Source organism: Pan troglodytes, chromosome 6 (assembly GCF_028858775.2).
Source record: "Pan troglodytes isolate AG18354 chromosome 6, NHGRI_mPanTro3-v2.0_pri, whole genome shotgun sequence".
Taxonomy (NCBI): Eukaryota; Metazoa; Chordata; class Mammalia; order Primates; family Hominidae; genus Pan; species Pan troglodytes.
The window spans coordinates 9,918,492-9,941,761 of NC_072404.2; the positions used below are offsets into that span (position 1 = coordinate 9,918,492).

Sequence of the window (23,270 nt, forward strand, 5' to 3'; positions counted from 1 at the left end):
ACGCCCTTCAGAGAGTGCCTCAGGCCTCCTCGGGCCTTACCGTGTCAAGGATTGGATGTGAAGTCACTCTGCTAGCACTCACTTTTCCCACTGTTAAGTGGAGCTCTTCCTTATGACATTCAGAATTAAGGATCACGGCCTTTGTTTTGTTGAAGAAAGATGCTTCCAGGGCCACATCGTTCCGTGCCTTCCGCAGTCAACCCGGGACACTTCAGCCCACTATGGGTTCAGTTCCTGGGAAGGCTGCCTTTGCAGTTCCCATAGCCCGTTCCATGAGGGCCACTGAAGGAACAGCACACAGAGTCCATCCTGAACAAGTCTGTGCTGAGCCTTGTTGATTCACATGGATGAACTCCTCATACTTGCCGGGCTGTATCGGGCTGACATGCCAAAAGCCTTATCTTTCTCTTCCTGCTGGAAAACCGCCTGGCAGCTTCTCGACTCTCAGAGGTACAATCCCTGCACTCAGACACAGCTCCTAAAGATCTGGGACACTACAGATCAATAACAGGGCTGGGCTTTTATTCTCTCTTGTTTTCCTGCCTAATTTTGAACATAATAGCTTTATATAAAAATGTTTCAAATAATGCAGATATAAAGAAAACTAAAAACCGATCACCCAAACATAGCAATCATGTTCATGGATCATAATTTGTTTTACCAAATCTCTAAATATTGAGCAAGTAGGATGTTCTTGGTTTTTGTTATTCTAAACAGTGCTAGCAGATACTGCTTCAGTTATTTCTTTTCCTACAATTTTCACTTTATTCTGATTATTTCCTTAAGTTATTTCTTTGTTGTATTAGTCCACTCTCACACTGATATAAACACATACCTGAGACTGGGCAATTTACAAAGAAAAGAGGTTGAATTGACTCACAGTTCTGCATAGCTGGGGAGGCCTCAGGAAATCATGGTGGAAGGTGAAGAGGAAGCAGGCGCATCTCACGAGGCTGCAGGAGAGAGAAGGAGCAAAGGGGGAAGTGCCAAACAGTTTTAAACCATCAGATCTCGTGAGAACTCCCTCACTATCAGGAGAACATCACGGGGGAACCACCCTCAGGATCCAGTCACCTCCCACCAGATTCCTCCCCCGACGTGGGGATTGCAATTTGAGACGAGACTTGGGTGGGGACACGGAGCCGAACCATATTACTTGCTTATGGCTCTAACCACTATCTTCATTTCCTTCAAGTGTTACGACTGTAACATGCCTCTTTTCTCCACTGTTCTTTAGAAAACCACATTCTGGCCAGTGGCTCTGTCCGGATTCCTAGGTTCATGCTTCTTGAATCGGGGGGTCTACAGATCGCGCCTGTCTTCATCCAGGATGCCGGCAACTACACCTGCTATGCGGCCAACACGGAGGGCTCCCTGAATGCATCGGCCACGCTCACTGTGTGGAGTAAGGAGCAGCCCTCGCACGTCGGCCTTCTATTAGCCACGGTTTAATCATCATGTCATCATGTGCTTTGGGGATGTCAGCATGCCCTTGGGCTTGCTAATTTAATCAAAAGAGAATGATTATTTTTACAACTAATTTATAGAAATCTGTTGAGAAATTAAATTTTCAATGTCTAAAAGAATAACTAGAAAATGTATTCAGAGATTTAATAGGGGCATTGCAGGAGAGACAAAAGATTGACTTTGTAAAGTCAGTGGAGATATTACACAAAACTAGCTCAAATCACAAAATTGATAGGTTGGTTAATTTTATAAGCATTTTATAAGAAAATTAAGAATTAAAATCCTAAAGAAGTAATATTTTGCTAAACAATTGTTAGGAACAACTAAGACACTTCTAATACACTAACTATCAATGTTTCTTGTATATTAGGAGTGAACTGAAAGGAAATCTTCAGCTTTTGCACTTTTTAAAATCAAGACACATTTTGGAAATGCAGAGTAGTTTTCTGGAGCTTAAGGATTGGACCAAATGGTCCCCCATTGCCACTTTTTAACTTCAATTGCCAATATACTTTCTCCTCTCTGTCTCATCTCAATCTGTACTACTAAAAACTCATATTCAAAAAGCAAAAGAATGCTCACTCAGATTTTTACAAATCTATCTACATGAGGAGAGAAAGTTTTAACTTGCTTGAGGGAGTAATTTGTTGAAACGTTATTCTTCCAGAAAAAGTAAATCATTGTGCTTCATTTCATATTTGTCTAGCATTTTCTATTATATGGTTGGTGTCCACTTTGATAAACGGCTCTTTCTAATTTGTAAAATGATCATGCGTTTAAAGGAAATTAATCCAAGTTCCCACTATTCTGTCAAGTACTAAAAAGGAGCTTTTGTTCCATTTGGTGGATGACTCTGTCAGCCACTTCGTTCATTCTGTATCCCTAAATAGTAACCATACATTTAACCCATTTATGCCTGAGGTTGCAGTTTTTTGAACTTTTGCAATCAGAACTTGGCGATGACCTTGAGCAGTAGGATATTAAAAAGCTTATGAAAAAGTGGTATCTGAATCTCTGTAGATCATTCGCCAGAAAATTTTGTGGATCTGCTGAGATTCAACATTATAGCGACACTAGCCTGACTGGGATAACGCTTTGGTGGCTTTACAGAACATTTTCACACACTCTGCCCACTTTAACCTGTACAACTATTAGTGACGTAAGCATTCCCTGCCATAGCCAGGAAAACTAAGATGCAGAGATGTTTTTCTGGACTCACCATTAGCAGAGGTCAGGCTTGGCCTCGAACTTAGCCTTGTGACTCCGAAGTTCTGGGCTCTGTTCCTGGAAGCAGAGCAGGTCCCCCTTAGAGGTATGGGTGCTACAGTGACCCATCGCACAGGCAAGCTGCAGGTCCCCACCCCGTACTGGCTTGGGGGAGGTGGGCAAGTCACTGCATCTCTGAGCATCCATCTTCCTTCCTGAAAACTGAGAATAGTAATATTTAGCCCTCACAAGAGTGTCTTAAGGAATAAACACAACTCAAACAAAAACACTTGGCAGACTCACAAAGTACCATGTAGACGCTAGAAGTGACTAGAAAGATGGTCATCTAGGGAGAGAATCTAGGTTTTATTTTAGAGCCTAGAACCTCATCCACACCTGCATGGGGTGGTCTGCATTCAATTACTTCCATGGTGTTTGAGGTTAAAGCTGATTTAGGAGGGGTGGGTGGGTTGACAGACTGCTGCAGTGGTTGACTTATTTGCTTGTTTTTAACTCCCCTAGCATTTCTGAGAGCGATCCATTTACACTCATTCTGCCAAGATGAGAGAAAACTCGGAGGTTGTGATGTCACATGACCAGGGCATTATCCCCCCTGAGGGCAGAAACTCTCAAACTTGTCATCTCGTCTGACTCGTGACTTGTGTTTTTTTCAGATCGGACGTCCATCGTCCACCCTCCTGAGGACCACGTGGTGATTAAGGGGACCACGGCCACGCTGCACTGTGGAGCCACACATGACCCCCGAGTTTCACTCCGGTCAGCACAATCAGTTACAATGCTTTGGGGCTTGTTGATATTCTGTGAGTTTCTGAAGTGAGGTTGAGATGAGGAGGAAGAATTTTGGGGGAACTTTTGATTTCATCGGCAGGTCCCTGATTACGGCATCTTCTGGTTGTGGGCGCCGTCATTAATCACACAAATCCCATTTTCCACTCCAGCCTTATGTATTATTGACAGTGAGCTCTGTTCCACTTCATGACGTTAATGCTGCTTTTCATGATATTTCCTGCCAAGGTTAATACACTATCTGTAAAACATACTTGTCAGAGGCTGATACTCAATGAGAGAAAAATCCAGGGGGATCGACTAGGATTCAGCATTGTTTACACAGGGGCTGTGCCACTCCCGGGAGAGTTCTTTACTCTCGGGATAGTTTCATTGTGAAATGGAGGGGGAGGGAGGCCTGTACATGGGACAAGTCAGCCACAGCCCCCAGTGCACTCATGGGAAGGTGTGTGCCAAGAGGGAGGCCAGATATGAGGGTTCTCTTTTTTTTTTTTGAGACAGAGCCTTGCTCTGTCGCCCAAGCTGGAGTACAGTGGCATTATCTCGGCTCACTGCAAGCTCCACCTCCCGGGTTCACACCATTCTCCTGCCTCAGCCTCCCGAGTAGCTGGGACTACAGGCGCCCACCACCACGCCCGGCTATTTTTTTGTATTTTTAGTAGAGACGGCGTTTCACCATGTTTGCCAGGATGGTCTCGAACTCCTGACCCCATGATCCGCCTGTCTCGGCCTCCCAAAGTGCTGGGATTCCAGGCGTGAGCTGCCGTGCCCGGCCAAGGGTTCTCTAAAGGAATGCCAACATCCTGTCTTTGTTTAAATTCAGGCCAGGAAAGTAACTGCAAAATATGAGACTCCAGGTGAAGTTGTGGTGGCAGACAGGTGGGCGTCAGTGGGGAGCTGTTCCCTGAAGAGCAGCCACCTTCAGGATAATTTTAAATTTTTGGAATCAGCCTTGAAAATAAAAAAGGAAATATCCAGTCATCAGAGTATTTCCACTCTGGCCTTAGCCCAGAAGGGGCACAGTGCAAGAGTCGAATGGGCAGACTACTCAAGATGCCCTGCTGCTTTCTGGGGCCTCTCACCCCGAGCAGAGGGGACGGCTGTGGGTGCACAGTCAGCAGCGGGACGCGGAGACTTGGCTGTTCTCTCACGCTTCTTGGGCGGGTGTTTGGCCATTTGTAAATTTCCATGTCTCCACCCATCTCCCTGGGGTTTCCCAGGGCTCAGAATCCAAATTTGGTTAGTACGAGGGTGCCGAATGCAAAACAAAACAAACAAAACAAAAACCAGCAAGTGAAAGACGACCTAGAACATCCCTGGTGGCCATTCTGGAGACGGTCGTCAGGCCTGGGAAAGAGCTCCTTCCTAAATGATTTGGAGTATGACTTCAAGGAAGTCTGCTTTTCTGCTACTCTGACAGCTCAAAAAGAACCCCCTCGGATCCCTGTGGTTTCCTTGTAGCTTGTTATATGTGATTAAATTGGAGGCCCCTTCCTGAGATGGAACTGGGTTACTCACTCTCGGGGTGCCCCTCGTCCCAGGGTTGCTCTGCCCTGAGGAGCGCCAGGCTGTAAGTGACCAGCCAGCCGGATGCGATGCCCCGGCGTGAGCAGTCTATCCATCTCCCTCTTGTGGAATCAGCCCTGTTCTATCTCAGGGTAGTTGCTGATAAGGTAGTTTGTAAATGTCTGTGCTTATGACTATGAAGGTTTTAAAGAACTGGGCACATTTGCAAAACCCGATCAAATTATTGTGGAAAAGAAAAACAGCACTTTCATTCCATATAGCAATGAGTGCTGCCCCTGCCCATGGTCATCTAAAGACTGGGCAGGCTCTCAATTGATTCTGTATTTGAAAAGAAAAATGTGCTCAAATTGCTACAGATAGATTAAATGAGAAAGAAATGCAATTTTAAGGACCATCTGCCAGAATGGCCACATTTTAAGAAAGTGTGTTTTTGAAGGGTGATTTTTTTTTTTTTCATGAGTTGGGCAATTCCACTCTGCAGATTTTTTTAAACAGCCGTTGCCTCCTGTCCAGACAACACTCTTGTCCTCCAGGAGCATTTACCGGGGCAGGAATGTTGGGTGCAGTTTTCATAGGTGACAGATATGCCCTTGGTTCTACAGACTTCTCATCTCTAAAACACAAGGTCAGACAGGCAGGGCCAGTCATTTTCATTGCCCTGTTTGTAACCTCAGCATCTGTTTTTGTATTATGACCAAGATATCTGGTTGCTTTTCTTTTTTTTATTATTTTTTGGTTTAATTCATATGCCATAAAATTCACTCTTTTAGGCCAAGTGCGGTGACTCAGGCCTGTAATCCCAGCAGTTTGGGAGGCCGAGGCGGGCAGATCACTTGAGGCCAGGAGTTTGAGACTAGCCTGGGCCACATGGCAAAACCTCATCTCTATTAAAAATACAAAAAAATTAGCCAAGCATGGTGGCATACACCTGTGGTCCCAGCTACTCAGGAGGCTGAGGCACAAGAATTGCTTGAACCCAGGAGGCGGAGGCTGCAGTGAGCCATGATCATGCCACTGCACTCCAGCCTGGGCCACACAGCAAGACTCTGTCTCAAAAAAAAAAAAAGAAAGAAAGAAAGAAAGAAAAAGAAAAGAAAAGAAAAATCACTCTTTTAAAGAGCACAGTTCAGTGGTTTTTATAGTCCATTCGCAAGATTGTTAGTTGCTTGCTTTTTAAGAGACAGGGAAGGACCAGTGATTCTGTCCCTGTGGGGTTTGTAACTCAAGACCCTTTGCTTGGCCCACAGCTACGTTTGGAAGAAGGACAACGTGGCCCTGACTCCATCGAGCACGTCTAGGATCGTGGTGGAGAAGGACGGGTCCCTTCTCATCAGCCAGACGTGGTCGGGCGACATCGGTGACTACAGCTGCGAGATTGTTTCTGAAGGAGGGAACGACTCCAGGATGGCCCGGCTGGAAGTGATGTGAGTACTGAGACGTTTGGTGTTAGCCAGTCTGCGGTTTTCTCCGTTACTGTGCCCCTGTTAGTGACTGCCAGTTCACAAGTGTCACGCCCGGCTTGTGTCCTAAGTCAGCAGTCAGAGGCCAGCGCATCATGCTACATAACTACATATATGGACAAGGTTTTTTTGTGGTTTCTTTAAACTTCGGAATTGAGAAGTTTTGTTTTTGGTGTAGATGGTGTGATCATTGGTTTTTATTTCAGTTGATCCTTTTTGTCATATTTTTCCCGTGGACACCTTATCCTGATAGGCCCTGTTTACCACTCTGTGCTTAAGTAGCAAGTTCATTTTTCCACATAATACCCTTGAGAGCCTCCAGTCCATGAGAGATGCTGGAGTGGGACTGCTGAGGCGAGGTCGTTCCCGTGGAACCCACCTAGACTTGGGGTTTCAGTGAGTCCCACCTGCCTCTCCGTGGGTAAATAGAGACTTTCCGTTAAGTCTTGTGAAATCTTGAAAACAGAAAGCAACTGCCCGTTACTTCCAATCTGGACCTTCCTTGAGGGGTCCAAAGAGCCCAGGCGGGAAACTGTCAATCTCACCCGTCTCTGCTCTCTCTCTCCCTCCACTCCCCTCTCTATTCATGGAGCAGGAAACCGAAATACCTGCTGACACATTTTATTTTTCTGACATGTATTTATTTGCTTTTTAAAAGTTGTGCCCTCTCAATATTCCGTGAGTGCATGAGTACAAAAATAAAACCTGAAAATAAAGAATCCCAACCGAGCACTCATCAAGGCAGTGGCCAGCTCCAGGGACACACCCAGCGCATCCGTCCCTGGCCGCCGTTTGACATGCTGGGCCTTTCGACAAAGGCAATCTTGAGAGATTTTTCCTCACTGGACCCTGCCCCCTTTGATCCAGGAAGGATTCTGTATTCAAAATCATTCCCCAAAAATAAAATTTGAACACTCCGAGTATAGGAGCCGTGACTCATTGATCCCTGAATCCCAAGACTCCAGCTGAGGGGATTAAAAATGAAAAGAATGCTTGCTAAGTGCTGAGCATGTGGCTTCTGTGTCTGCCACACGCATGTGGAAATGAGTGAACTCACAAACAGCTTTCCTCTAGCCCCTATTTGTGGATGTAAAAGGTTCACGATGTGTAGCAGCCAGTCCGGAAGGCCCTGTGGTGTCATCAGTACCTGAAAAAAATCCCATCCCAACTCCTGTTCTGTCTCCTTCCAGGATGACCCCTTGTTCTCTTTAGACAGCAGAGGTCATTCTGGTTAGTTAGGAAGCGGCAGGAGTCCCCATGGCTCTATAGAATCAGCCGGCGACAGCGGGGTGGGGGTCCTGGGGCTGCACCTGTGAGGCTGCTACACAGAGGGTCCTCCAGAGAATCACTGGGGGTCCCGGGGCTGAGGCTGCGAGGCTGCCACACAGAGGGTCCTCCAGAGAATCACTGGGGGTCCCGGGGCTGAGGCTGCGAGGCTGCCACACAGAGGGTCCTCCAGAGAATCACTGGGGGTCCCGGGGCTGAGGCTGCGAGGCTGCCACACAGAGGGTCCTCCAGAGAATCACTGGGGGTCCCGGGGCTGAGGCTGCGAGGCTGCCACACAGAGGGCCCTCCAGAGAATCACTGAGGGTCCCGGGGCTGAGGCTGCGAGGCTGCCACACAGAGGGTCCTCCAGAGAATCACTGAGGGTCCCAGGGCTGAGGCTGCCACACAGAGGGTCCTCCAGAGAATCACTGAGGGTCCCGGGGCTGAGGCTGCCGCACAGAGAGTCCTCCAGAGAATCACTGAGGGTCCCAGGGCTGAGGCTGCCACACAGAGGGTCCTCCAGAGAATCACTGAGGGTCCCGGGGCTGAGGCTGCCACACAGAGGGTCCTCCAGAGAATCACTGGGGGTCCCGGGGCTGAGGCTGCGAGGCTGCCACACAGAGGGCCCTCCAGAGAATCACTGAGGGTCCCGGGGCTGAGGCTGCCGCACAGAGAGTCCTCCAGAGAATCACTGAGGGTCCCAGGGCTGAGGCTGCCACACAGAGGGTCCTCCAGAGAATCACTGAGGGTCCCGGGGCTGAGGCTGCGAGGCTGCCACATAGAGGGTCCTCCAGAGAATCACTGGGGGTCCCGGGGCTGAGGCTGCGAGGCTGCCACACAGAGGGTCCTCCAGAGAATCACTGGGGGTCCCGAGGCTGAGGCTGCGAGGCTGCCACACAGAGGGTCCTCCAGAGAATCACTGGGGGTCCCGGGGCTGAGGCTGCGAGGCTGCCACACAGAGGGTCCTCCAGAGAATCACTGAGGGTCCCAGGGCTGAGGCTGCCACACAGAGGGTCCTCCAGAGAATCACTGGGGGTCCCGGGGCTGAGGCTGTGAGGCTGCCACACAGAGGGTCCTCCAGAGAATCACTGGGGATACCGGGGCTGCACCTGCGAGACTGCCACACAGAGGGTCCTCCAGCTTTTGTGTACGCATGGGGCAGCCAGGTCTCCCCCAGCCCCTGCCTTCAGGCATTGGAGCCTACAACCCTGGGCTCTTTGTGCCGTTCATGAGCCCCAGCCATCCACTGTCTCTGGGGTTGGGTGCTGTCATCCATGGGCTTCCCCGGAGGTCTGCTGATCATACACCCCTTAGCATTCAACGACAGTAGCACTTCCTGCCATTCAGTTACCAGGATGCTGCTTGCAGTTCTTCCCTGCGCGCAGCTGATCCTCCTGGTAGCACTGATCACGCTGCAGAGGACGACCATATCTTCATGGCTCCCACTCCTCCTGGAACACAAGCACCTTGGTGGCACTGTTTTGAATTTTGAGTGCCTGATGTAGTGTTGGTTACATAACAGGTGTTCAATAAATATATGTTGGTTGGTTGCTGCCTGCATGCATGCATGAAGGAATGAATGAATGTGTGTCTGCCTTGGCGGCCCATTGGCGTGCCTCCTTCTGTTCCCTACTCGTACCTTGATGCTTACATGCCCTGGTTTCCCCACCGTGGGTAAACAAGTAAGCTCAGGTCGTTCTACCAAAACCCAAACAGTGAGTACCCAAAGCCCTCATCCAGCCCTGCTCCTGTCTCTTTCCTCCTTCCTTTCGGGTCTCAGACGGAGGATTTTTTTTTTTTTTCATTTGGATAATATAGGAGGATATGGCCAGTGAGTTCCTAGGAGCTGTTGTACTATGCACATTTTTAAAGCTACCTTTGAGAACCTTAGGTCATCCATCGTTGGTATCAAATAAATAAGTGTTAGCAGTTCATAAAGACTCTGTCAGCAGAAGCCAAATTGCATGCTTCCAATATAGCCCATTCTTTTTATTCTGCACAATTTTATGTTCTACTGATTTACATATCTTCCCTACTATTTGCTTATTTGATTTCCTCTAAGTAAAATACATTTTTCAGCAAATGTTGCTGTATGTATAAAATAATCGGGTTTCTGTAACGGTAAAACATCTCATCTCTAAATATAGAAATATCTGCAAATTTGTGATTCAAACTAATTTAAGTACAAACTTGTTACAGAACTGATTTGGAAGACAGTTGTTCCTCGTGAATTGTTAGTGTCACAAAGGCTCCTCTATCCCAAACCTGGATGAATTGGGAAAGGTGTTCCTTCATGGGGTGTCTTTAGATCCAACAGGGCTTGACTCTACAACAATAATGGCAATAGAATGATAATAATAATAACCCATGATTGCAGGGCATTCTGTCCTTCTTGGGTAACTTTCTAACTGAGCTCTGTAACGTTTCCATCATTTACTCAGATAACCAAAAAAAAGCAAGAGAAAAATCTCATACTGCCAAAGGGAAGGGACTGAGAGGTACTTAGGACTAAACAATGTCCTTCAGAGGAGCCTGAAAGCCTGTTTTCTCCTTGCCTCTCCACTTCAGTTAAAAGCTACTTCGTTAAATATAGAAATTAGGAGCATCTGAAGTGAGCTTTTCAAAAATAGACCAGCCGTTGGCCTCTTCTCATGTCTGTTTGCCCCGAGTTTTACACTTAGCACTAAGCTTCACCTCATTAAGGCTGAGTGGAGGGGCGGCCCCCGCACCCACGTCACACCCACAGCAGTCCTGATGGGGCTGCTGGACAGCAGTGGGGCCAATAGGAGCAAAGGGCTGCACAGGAGGCCCTGCTCACCTTTCACTACTTGTGTGACTTTGGACAAATCCCCTCACTTCTCAGCTTCTGCCTCTCACCTTGTAGACTGGGCATGGTATCATTCATCTCAAAGGATGGCTGTGAGGGCGGCACCCACCCGGGTTTGTAAGATCCTGGTGTGGAAGCCAGTTGGGGAGGGATGCTCTAAGTCCTAGCTCTTCGTGCTTTCTTACCATCTTATACTAGAATGCTGTTCCCCCCTTTCCTAACAGCACCCTGCCTCCTGGGGCTGGGAACTTTCTAGCCCTTTACCCTGCATTATTCTGACCACATTCTATGACCTTCTGACACTAGACTCGAGATGTGTCTGTTTGCTGTTGAGCCCTCAATGCCTGGACCAGTGCCAGGTATACAGTAGGAACCTAATAAATGTCTGGGTAAGCCTCACTCCACCTACTGAGCTGAAATGAGACGGTGTCTTTTGCCCTACTGAGGAGGACCAATTTAGGAGGGCTCTGCCTTCATCCCCCCACTGAGAGAAGAGGCTTCTAAACTCCAGATGGTTCTATGAGGCAGCCTGTAAATTAACAAGACAAGTCATCATTAAATGCTGGTCACCCCTTGTTTTAGTAGCGTCTTTGGTCTAGTTTTCTAGTGCCATGGGGACAGGAGCCAGTTTCCAGGATGACTTCATATTCCCCAAAGCATCTTCCTGTATTGAGCACACCAGAGGGACCAGGCTCCTAAGGCCTTATGGATTGATTAATTGTTAAATCATTTAAAGACCCAATTAGCATTTCATCTCTCCTCCTGAAATCAGAGTCTAATTCTCATGGGCCTGGAGTACAGAGAAAACCCAATTTACGGAGCTGACTTGGAGACCCTGAGGCACTGGGAGAGGTTTCTTTCTATAAAACCAGTTCTGACAGAGCCCTCATAAGGAGTGAAGAATTTAATACTGTTTCCCCCAGAGTTATCAAGCCCCGTCATCTTCATCCTCAGAGTGAAGTCAAAGAAGATGGGTTTGACCAAGTCATCATTTGTGCATTAAAGGGCCAATGCTTTTTATGTAGAAAAAAAGTACTTATCTGATCCTCTTCTGCCAGAGCAATTCCCCCTACAGCCACAATTTCACCAATTGCTTTCTTTCGAGTCTTTTTCAAAACTGTTTTTCTCACACATACCTTGCTTCATCTCTCTCCCGTACTCTTGGGTTTCCGTTACTGTTGTTGTTAATTTCTGATATTCCTGAGGTGTCCTGTGCCTGACGGTGGTTTTCCCCCTATTCTCTTTAAATTACAAAGTGACTCAGCACTGGGCTTCGCTTCCATTGTTCTCTGGGACCTCTTCCATTTATCAGCCTCTGTGCTTATCACTGTCTGTGAGTCACTCTACTGATCATTTATCTCCTTTCAAAGCTGGCAGAGTAATGCTTCGACCGCAATCTATCCCCATTAGATAAGATTTTATGAAATGGATTCAGAATATATTAAAGCCTCATTTATCTGTTATTGATGGGTTAGTCAAGGATCTCACAAAGCTTCATTTTCCAAATAACCAAAACTTATCATTTAAAGAAATAGTGGCTGGCCGCAGAGGCTCACGCCTGTAATCGCAGCACTTTGGGAGGCCGAGGCAGGTAGATCACGAGGTCAAGATTTCAAGACCAGCCTAGCCAAGATGACGAAAACCTGTCTCTACTAAAAATACAAAAATTAGCCGGGCGTGGTGGTGGGCACCTGTAATCCCAGCTACTCAGGAGGCTGAGACAGAGAATTGCTCGAACTCAGGAGGCGGAGGTTGCAGTGAGCCGATTTGCACCATTGCACTCCAGCTTGAGCTACAGAGCGAGACTCCATCTCAAAAAAAAAAAAAAGAAAGAAAAAAAGAAATAGTTTATATTTCCAGAATAAGGCACGCCATCTTCTATTGCATGGCTCAGGTATTGCACGTTTGTTTTTGTTATTTACACCCTGGAGGTTTGCAGCAACCCTGTGTTAAGTAAGTCTATTGATGCAATTTTTCCAACGGCACCTGCTCACTTAGTGTCTCTGGTCACATTTTGGGAATTCTCACAATGTTTCAAACTTTGTCACTATGATTGTATCTGTGATGGCACTCCCTGATCACTGATCTTGAATGTTACTATTGTAATTGTTTTGGGACACCATGAGCCACGCCGATGTTAAGATGGCAAACTTAAGCTATAAATGCGTTGTGTGTTCTGACTGCTCCACCAACAGGCCATTCCCTGTCTCCCACCCTCTCCTTGGGCCCCTGTATTCCTTGAGCCCCACAGTGTGAAATTTGGCCAGTTAATAACCCTGCAAAGGCCTCTGAGTGTCCACGTGAAAGAGAGGGTTGTACGTCTCTCACTAGAAAGCAGACTGGAAATGATGAAGCTTAGTAAGGAAGGCATATCGAAAGCCAAGACAAGACAAAAGCCAGGCCTCTTGCCCCAGTTAGCCAAGCTGTGAATGCAAAGGGAAAGTTATTCAAGGACATTTAAAGTGCTCCAGGGAACACACAAATGATAAGAAAGTGAAACAGTCTTATTGCTGATGTGGAGTAAGTTTGAGTGGTCTGGAGAGAAAAATCAAACCAGCCTCAACATTCCCTTAGGCCAAAGCCTAACCCAGAACAAGGCCATAGCTCTCTTCAGTTTTGTGAAGACAGAGAGGTGAGGAAGCTGCAGAAGAAAAATTGGAAGCTAGCAGGGGTTGGTTTGTGAGATTTAAGGAAAGATGCCATCCCCATAACATAAAAGTACAAGATAAAGCAGCAGGTGCTGATGGAGAAACTTGGTAAGTTATTCAGAAGACCTAGCTAGGAACAGTGACGAGGGTGGCTACACTAACAAGAAATTTGCAGTGTAGACGAAACAGCCTTTTATGGGAAGAAGATACCATCTAGGACTTTCCTAGCTACGGAGGAGAAGTCAATGTCTGGTTTCAAAGCTTCAAAGGGCAGGCTGACTCTCTTGTTAGGGGCTAATGGAGCTGGTGACTTTAAGTTGAAGCCAACACTCATTTACTGTGCTGAAAATCTTAGGGCTCTTAAGAACGATGCTAAATCTACTTTGCCTGTGCTCTGTAAATGGAACAGCAAAGCCTGGATGACAGCTCATCTGTTTACAGCATGTTTTACTGAATATTTCAAGCCTACTTTTGAGACCTGCAGCTCAGAAAAGAAAAATTCCTTTGAAAATATTACTGCTTATGGACAGTGCACCTTGTCATGCTAGAGCTTTGATGGGAATGTACAAGGAGATGAATGTGGGTTTCATGCCTGCTAGCACAACATCCGTTCTGCAGACTGTGGATGAAGGTGGACTTTTGACCATCAAGTCTCATTATTTAAGGAATATATTTCATAAGACTATAGTTGCCATGGATGATAATTCCTCTGATGGATCTGGGCAAAGTAAATGGAAAACCTTCTGGAAAGGATTCACCATTCTAGATGCCATTAAGAATGTTTGTGGGCTGGGCGCGGTGGCTCACGCCTGTAATCCCAGCACTTTGGGAGGCTGAGGTGGGCGGATCACAAGGTCAGGAGATCGAGACCATCCTGGCTAACACGGTGCAACCCCATCTCCACTAAAATTACAAAAAATTAGCCGGGCTTGGTGGCGGGTGCCTGTAGTCGCAGCTACTCGGGGGGCTGAGTCAGGAGAAGGGCATGAACCCAGGAGGCGGAGCTTGCAGTGAGCTGAGATCGTGCCACTGCACTCCAGCGTGGGCGACAGAGCGAGACAACATCTCAAAAAAAAAAGAGAATGTTTGTGATTCATGGGAGGAGATCACAATATCAATATTAACAGGAGTTGGGAAGAAGTTGATTCCAGCCCTCATGGATGAGGCTGGAGGGGTTCAAGGCATCCACGGAGGAAGTTGTTGCTGATGTGGTGGAAACAGCAAGAGAACTAGAATTAGAGGTGGATCCTGAAGATGTAGCTGAACTGCTGCAATCTCATGATCAAACTTGTCCAGATGAGGATTTGCTTCTTATAGATGAGCAAAGCAAGTGGTGTGGGACAGCATCTACTTTTGGCAAAGATACCGTGAACATTGTTGAAATGGCAACAAGGCCTTAGAATATTGCATGAACTTAGCTGGTAAAGCTGTGGCAGGGTTTGGGAGGATTGACTCCAATTTTGAAAGAAGTTCTACTGTGGGTAAAATGTTATCAAACAGCATCGCATGCTACAGAGAAGTCTTTCATGAGAGGAAGAGTCCGTTGACGCGGCAGGCTTCACTGCTGTCTCGTTTGAAGAAATTGCCACAGTCCCCCCAGCCTATAGCCCCACCACTCCGATCAGTCCACAGCCATCAACATCCAAGCAGGACCCTCCACCAGCAAAAAGATTGTGACTCACTGAAGGCTCAGATGATCACCTTTTTTAGCATGAAGTATTTTTAAATTAAGGTGTGTACATGTTTTTTAGACATAATGCTATTGCACACTTAATAGACTGCAGTAGAGTATAAACAGAACTTTTATATGCACTGGGAAACCAAAAAGTCTGTGACTTGCAAATTGCAATATTCTCTTCATTGTGGTGGTCGGGAACTGAACGTGCAGTATCTCTGAGACATGCCTCTATCACAAGGCCCTTCACATTATGAAACAGGGGATATTGAACACAAGAGATATTATCAAGGGGATTTTCACAGAGGGGAGAGACTGAAACTGGGAAAAATCGATATTTCCTTCCAATGCTTGAGTCCTGTGATTTACCAAAATATCACACTTTGCCCTGGGCCATCACACTGAGTGTGACTTTGAGCCAATGGAGTGACTTCGGGGGACAGTCACAGAGAAGGACGTGTGTGTCTCTGCACATCACGGGCACTCAGGTCCTCGGGCACTGCCAGGCGGGTGGCTCTTGCTGCCTACACTAAACGCCTCAAGACTAGTTTGCTTTCTAAGTTTTTAAGTATTTGTTTTTAATCTTTTAAAAAATCTTTTTACATCCCTCAATCTCAGGCTGTTGCGACCATTTTTGCTGTTGGGTGTGCCTGCTTCGGGTAGATCCTTCTCATCTGTTGCTTGTGGTCTGCTGGCAGGGGGAAAATCTGAAACCACTCTGTCTAGAATCACATCCTAGCTGAGAGGGGGCAGAGGGATGGAGGGACATGTGTGAGCATATTCCAGGGACTGTGAGAGCTGACCCCTGGAGGACAGAAGCTGCCCCGTGAGTAGCCTCCATTTAAGTGAGTGTCTGCAAAGCACTGCAGCCTCAAGAGAAAGGCAGTCCACCCACCTGGAAGATGGGTTGTTTCTGTGTGCACTCTCACCTCGGGCTAAGAGAAGCATGATTTGAAATCAAGTGCAAGAGGCCGCATTTTCACCTCTGTGGGAAAGACAGACTTTTAGAATTTAGAATTCGATCAAACATAACCCCCTTGAGGTCATCAGAGAAAGTGTGCAGAGACACAGCAGCTTGTCAGGGGCCACAGGTCACCCATTTCTATTGTCTCCCAGGAGCCTGTTCACATCTTATAGCATATGGTCACCTGGCCCGAGAATGTCTGTTTTGCAAGGTTTGTCCTGAGCTGGCTGTACACCCTCTCCTGCCCTGGCTTCTCTCCGACTCCTACTGTGTGTGTCTGCAGAGCTGCCTGGCTCCTCGAGCCTCTAACCCACCTTTAGTTTCACGGCCTATCTCCCATCCTGACGATTACAGATGATCATCTGACATTGTGTCCAGTCTGTGAGAACGGCTTCCAATGAGCTGCCCTTGGGGTCCCAGAACCAATGTCAAAAAGGCATCCCAGAAATTGTGAACATAAGCTCGTTGCTGGTCTCTCTGTGCAGGCCAGTGCATTTTCCCTCGACCCTGTCTGGCCTCTCTGCCACCCAGGGCAAATCCTGCATTCCTACCACTCTCACTGACCCCAAGCCTCCCAGAGTTGAATCACTGGCTGCATGGTTGAACCTAGTCCCCAGTCCCCTCCACTCCCCAGAGGTCAGAAGGCTGAGCCGTCAGCACTGGCTCAAAGCCCCAACCCTCTAATCCCCATGACTGGCCTTCCCAGCATGGCCAGACCCATCCTGGAAGGATCTTGGGGCCCACCATGAGTCCCCCCAAGAAGCATAAGCTCAGCTGGGGTGTGAGAGGTGCACCATGGTGACAAAAACCGTCCCAGTCACTCAGGAAACTAAAACAGTCTGGAAGTTCCATCTCAGATCAGATACATTCTTTATGATAAGCTATCTTATTTGGCTATATCTGTCAGATTTATTCATATTTTCTTTTCAGGTGGGACTTTTTCAACAACTTTGGTTTGGTTTCAGACCACACCGATTCAGATTGCAGCAGGGGGAATAGGAAGTGGGGCTTGGGAGGAGTAGAATTGATAACTGGCATTTCCGCCTCTAATGGAGATTCGGTTATTGGAGAACTCAAATAGAAATGACAGCTCCGCCCAGGTGCAGTGGCTCATGCTTATAATCCCAGCACTTCGAGAGGCTGAGGTGGGGGAGGATCGCCCAAGGCCAGGAGTTTGAGACCAGCCTGGACAGTATAGTGAGGCCCTGTCTATACAAAAAATAAATAAAAGAAACAAACTATTCCTTTTCTGATTCAAAACTTAATTCACAATTAAAGGGAAAACAAGACGACATCCTGGGCTCGCATTTATTCTTTATCGCACTAATGTACAATGTAGTTGCAGTCTACATTAGAAATATTAGTATGCTTATAAATGGTGCGTATGGGTTAGAGCTGTTTCTTGGGGAACTGAAAGCTCAAAACAGCTTGATAAATTTCAAAATGTAATGAGTACATTTTTAAAATTAAAAATATCAAGTATAATTATGGCTTTGTGTTCTGACCTGTGTGGGTCAGCAGTACCTGACGTCTGAGAGACCAAAAGCTGGTTAGCGGTGACCCGGGTCACACTCAGCATCCCCTCTCCCCGGCACTGCCTGGCAGCGTTTATGCAGGGGCAGCCATCCAGGACAGCCCCGGAACAGGGTCCTGCTCCGGATTCAGGAGACGTGAAGGTTCAGTACAGGGCCCGGGCAGCTCATGGTTTTAAGGTTGTCGACTCAGCCTTGGTAGAAACCATGTGGTAGGGTTTTGCAGCTTTGTCACCGGTTAAGTCCCAGTAAAAACTTTTTTTTTTTTTTTAACTAGTAACTTATTTAAAGAATTTATTCGCTTTAATTGCATTTCCATTTCATAGCCTTGCTGATGTGTTCTTTACCATTTCCACGGGATTTTAGTGAGTGGTTTCACCACACTTCCTTTTAAGTGCTTCTTCCAAATCCCCGTAACTCCAGCAGAAGACATAATGACAGTGTAACCTCATGCTGTCAATAAATGCGGCAACTGTGTGGTCTAAGAATACATGCAGGCATTTTCGCTCATAACTCCAAATGGCTAGTGTTGGAAACATTCCCGTTACATGTATCGGGCCTTTTCCTGCGTATGTGGCATTTCCATGACCAGCTTCTAGTTGTAAAAAACAAATTGTTGACCACGTTTTCTCAATTAAATAATGTATGTGTAGGCCGGGCACGGTGGCTCACGCCTGTAATCCCAGCAGTTTGGGAGGCCGAGGCGGGTGAATCACGAGGTCAGGAGTTCAAGACCAACCTGGCCAAGATGGTGTGAAACCCCGTCTCTACTAAAAATACAAAAATTAGCCGGGCGTGGTGGCAGGCACCTGTAATCCCACCTACTAGGGAGACTGAGGCAGAGAATTGCTTGAACCCAGGAGGCGGAGGTTGCAGTGAGCCGAGATTGCATCACAGCACTCCAGGCTGGGCGACAGAGTGAGACTTGGTCTTATAAAAAATAGAAAATAATAATGTATGTGTAAACATCTGCATCCCCTCCCCCTATTTATGTGACAGCATCAGTACTTGTTTTGGTAGCTAGCCTAAGGGTTCAATGAAATTATGACCAGAAAACAAAGTAACACTGTGAATAATGAAGCTGGGTTTTGTGTGTCCTTTTCTGGGGGGAAGAGAGTTAATATTTGTGTTTGGGCATATTTTATGTTATTCATTTCCCAAACATGACACAGCAGGACGGTCTGCTGTAAGAGCTCAGGCTCACCATGGATTCTGACGTGTGTTTTCTTCTTTTTCCTTTTCATCCCATTCAATTCAAGTGAACTGCCTCATTCACCTCAGAACCTCCTGGCCAGCCCTAATTCTTCCCACAGCCATGCCGTGGTGCTCTCTTGGGTCCGGCCCTTTGACGGAAACAGTCCTATTCTTTATTACATCGTGGAGCTGTCTGAAAACAGTAAGTAGCAAAATGAAACTGTCACCATGGACGATAATCAGATTTTTGTGTGTGCTCTTAATGTCCTTAACCTTTACTTCTGGGTCAGACCCAAAACAACTAGTAAAATGCTGTAATGCTTTACAGGGTTTCAAACACAGCCTGCCCTTTAGGAAAGAGAAAAAACCGTGCAGGACCTGAGAGAGGGAAGGGAAGAAGTCCTTAGTTAGAGGGGCTCTTGGGGGAGAGTGGATTTGGGGCCCCATGGGAGGGCTGTGCACACAGGGCTGCCCCGCACAGTGTCACTCCCAGGGCGAGCTGGAAATGGGTTAACAATGCCTGCCACCTGGGTGACTTGAGAGTTAACCGTCACCGCCACTGCTCATGTCTGTGGGAGGTTTTCTCCGGTGTAGACGTGGTGTCAAGTGTTCAGCACCCTCTTCCTGACTCACCTTCCAGGACCCCTCTGCCCATTTACCGCCATCCTTGGAACTCTTCTACATGAAACGTGCTCCTTCGTGGGCCACTCACAGCCTTGGCTCTCCTCCAGCCGCCAAGCCCTCCTTCCCTTCTCTTCCCAGCTGGCTGGGTGACGTGTCCCCTGCCGTGTGCACCCACTCACGCCTCTCCGCTCTCCCTGGAATCTCTTCCTGGGAAATCGCATGCGCTCCTGTGATTTTAAGCGGCATATTTTCCTTCATGACTCAAACATTTGTATCCTTCACCCAGGCTTCCAGGATCACTTATGGGGCCCAGCAACTTGACATCTGTATCGGGTTGTCTCACGGCCTCTCCAGCTTAACTTCTTCCCACTGCATCCATCTTTTTAATGTTTTTTGTTTTTTTTTTTTTACCTCACTCCTGCAGCCACCCAAATCTCTGCTCCCAGCACCCTGCGTTTCTATATTCCTCTGCCAGAACCCTAGGAATGGTCCATAATTCCTTTCCCTGGACCCCAGCCCCCACCTCCACACCTCCTGCATCAGCAGTCCTATCAGTCTGTTAACTAGGATTCTGATCCCTTTCCTCTCTGCCTCGGACCACTGGTACCTCTTGCCAGGACCACTGCAGCAGCCTTCCAGCTGGCCCTGTTTCCTCTTCCAAACCATTCACCTGCCAGCAGCAACACTGATCTTCCTAAGATATACCCAGACCAGGCCACTCCCCTGTCCACGTCCTGCAGGGGTTCCTGCTGTGTGCAATATAGAAGCCAAATGCCTCGCTCGCTGTGCAGCCTCGGGTCACCCTGGGCTACTGTGCTCTTTCTCCACACCAGTCAGCCACACGGGACACATGAAACTCAACACGGATTTTATGTTGACTCCCTGAATGGGCCAAATATCTCATCTCATGGCCTGTTCCTTCCCCTGGAAACCCATAGAGCTAGATTGTCACGCTTCATGATAGGTAATCCATTACCTCCACAAAGAAGCTCTCCAGCATGCCAGCCCGATTTCACCTTTTGTTTTTTGTTTGTTTGTTTATTTTGAGATGGAGTCTTGCTCTGTCGCCCAGGCTGGAGTGCAGTGGCATGATCTCGGCTCACAACAGCCTCTGCCTCCCGGGTTCAAGCGATTCTTCTGCCTCAGCCTCCCGAGTAGCTGGGACTACAGGCACCCGCCACCACGCCCAGCTAATTTTTGTATTTTTAGTAGAGATAGAGTTTCACCATATTGGCCAGGCTGGTCTCAAACTCCTGGCCTTGTGATCTGCCCACCTTGGCCTCCCAAAGTGCTGGGATTACAGGCGTGAGCCACCGCACCCGGCCTCCAGTTTAACCTTTTATTACGTAAGCTGGCGGCCTCCCTCTGTTATCCTATCTGTATTAGTACGTTTTCACACTGCCAATAAAGACACACCGAAGACTGGGCAATTTACAGAGGAAAGAGGTTTAATGGAGAACTCACAGTTCCACGTGGCTAGGAAAGCCTCACAATCGTGGTGGAAGGTGAAAGTCACGTCTCACATGGCGGCAGACAAGAGAAGAGAACTTGTGCAGGAAAACTCCCCTTGTACTAACCCTCAGACCTCGTGAGACTTGCTGTCAGGGGAACAGCACAGGAGAGACCTGCCCCCATGATCCAGTTACCTCCCACAGGGTCCCTCCCACAACTCATGGGAGTTCAAGATGAGATTTGGGTGGGGACACAAGTGACCCACATCACCCATCATTTATTCCAGATGAGGGTCTCTTTTCCTGAGCCTCCCCCAGGCAGAGCCAGATGCAGGTATTGTGGCTGTTACCACGATCCACTGTATTCGGCCTGTGGTTGTCTCCAGATGATACTGGTGTTCTAAACGGGTCCCTGTTTTCAGGACACCTAGGAGTGGTGCACTCTCGGGTACCCTCCCCTGAAACCCAGCTCCCCGTGGGTCCCTGGTGCTGCTCACTTCTCTGGGCAGATTCAGCCTGAGTTCTGCCGTGGCTCTTCCCAGCTGATGTCAGCCTGTACACGCCCCCTGCAATTATTGACATAACTCACTTTGTTTCTCCTAATTACCTTTTCTACACCCTTGCCCTCCCCTGGGGGTTCCCTTCTGATAATACTGCATGCTCACACCACAGCCACACCGTTTGATCCCCATTTCATAGCTACGGGAATGGATGTGCAGAGGCTGTAAGTCACTGTCACCTGCCCAGGGTCACATGGTGATGGGAGGGGAAGATGGGATCCCTGTGCTGTCTGACTCCAGAGCCGGTGCTCATCACGAGTGTCAGGCATCCGCAGAGGAGTCTTCGGAAGCAGAGTGTGCTGTCCTGCACTACAGCGGGGCTTCAGGGAAAGGCCACACTTGGGCGTTGGTCTGTGTGGACGTGGAGGAAGCCACTCTGTGAATCTGAAGAACCATTATTTGAGTTCTGCACCACGCAAACCAGTTCACCGAGGGAAGGCCCAGAGGCAGTATGTTATTCCGGGTCTTGGGCTTCTAAGGTTACACCCTCCAGTCCTGGGCACCACCTCGGAGTGAGGCCAGAGTCCAGGCCCTTCTCCCCCTTGCAGGGGCATCTCTGAGGCCGGAGTCCAGGCCCTTCTTCCCCTGCGGGGGGCCTCTGCAACTCCCACTCGGGCCTCTTTCCTCCCAGAGATGGGGCAGGATAGAAACCAGCCTGTGTGCAGATGGCCATCTTAGCTTCCATTCAACGGCTCTGACCGAATGGGGAAGGCCAGGGTGTTACTGATTCAGATAACTTCTGAGAGTACAGAAGAGTTTCCTGAGGATGGCGTGGCCATGCTGCCTCTAGGTAAAACAGGACTTGACAGTGATCTGGACGGAGAGAATGGGACAGAGGAGAGCTCGTGCCGTCTGAATTCTGGTTCGCATCCACCCTAAGGACAGCCCCCATCGGGCGCTGTCGCCTCGGGCTTCAGGACTGTGTCTCCTTTGTCTTCGTGCTCCTCATTCCCTGCACTTAGTACGTACTCAGCAAACGAGGTGAAATTCATCTCTCCAGTGGAGTCCTCTTGTGATGGACTGAAAATTACAGTCATGGACCATCTTCCAAAACAGAGGCATTCTACCTTCCCCCGTTTCCATGAAAGAAGGCATGGTTTTGAGATGCCTGGCCAGCACTCTTCTCAGCTGATGGCATGACTGGCTCCTCCAGCCAGTCAGCTTGCCTCCATGAGAAGCAGGTTTCGTGTGTAACTATCCAGCCAGCCACCTACCTGTTACAGCGGTGAATCCGGGCTGGGCATCTGCTCTGCCCTCTGCTGGGTGCTGGGTGCTGGGTGCAGAGCTGACATGATCAGTCTCCACTGTGAACAGCAAGGAGACGGTCACAGGCATCGATGCAGCCTCCACATCGCATGTTCCTGGCGAGGTACGTACATAGTGATGTGACTGTATAGAAGGCAAGTCAGAGAAAGTCTTCAAAGAAGACGTGACATGAGACCTGGGCCAGACGGGCGACGAGGGACAGCATCAGCAAGGGCCCCTCAGTGCCAGGCCCCCAGGCTCGGTGGGTAACAGCTGCCCGTGAGATGGGGCTGGGGCATTGCTGGCGGCGTGTATTGGCGTTACCTGGGAAAGTTCTTCCTCCTTCTTGGTGGCTTGGATCAAATATCACTTCTGCAAGTCCCATTACGCCCAGGCAGAAATGGCTTTTCCCTCCTGAGGGCTCCCTTGCTGTTCTACGTGCTTCCTTTTGAGCATGTGCGACATAATTCCTGGCTTGTGTCAGTCTCCTGGCAAGACTGGGAACCCCTTCAGGGCAGGTGGGGTCCGTGTGTTGGTCCTCTGTGCTGAGACACCAGTAGAGTGCCTGGCACACACAAGATGGCTCTGTAGGTGTCCAGCTGCTTAATTTCACTCAGAAGGGGACAGAGAACGTCAGTCACCCGTATTAGCCTCTGGCTCTCCTGAAGCTGGCCGACGTTCCCAGCTGTCTTTCCTTCAGAGCCTGGAGTGTGGGTATTGTGGCATGCAGAATCTAGAGTGGATACCATGGTTGCCTCCTGCCTGTTCTGATTTCCACTGTGTGAAGGAAGCCCGTGACCTTGGCTGAAGCAGCCTG

General features: G+C 48.3%; 1 protein-coding gene across 4 annotated transcripts in view; it reads left to right on the plus strand.

Annotated features, from left to right (window-relative positions):
- Window positions 1–23,270, plus strand: part of SDK1 (sidekick cell adhesion molecule 1) — a 961,868-nt gene that overhangs the window by 663,472 nt on the left and 275,126 nt on the right. For all 4 annotated transcript variants that reach the window (XM_054687368.2, XM_518946.7, XM_054687367.2 and 1 more), the window contains exons 11-14: window positions 1,238–1,405; window positions 3,348–3,450; window positions 6,255–6,431; window positions 18,639–18,775. In XM_054687368.2, coding sequence (XP_054543343.2) covers window positions 1,238–1,405; window positions 3,348–3,450; window positions 6,255–6,431; window positions 18,639–18,775 — 585 coding nt within the window. The remainder of the gene's footprint in view (window positions 1–1,237; window positions 1,406–3,347; window positions 3,451–6,254; window positions 6,432–18,638; window positions 18,776–23,270) is intronic.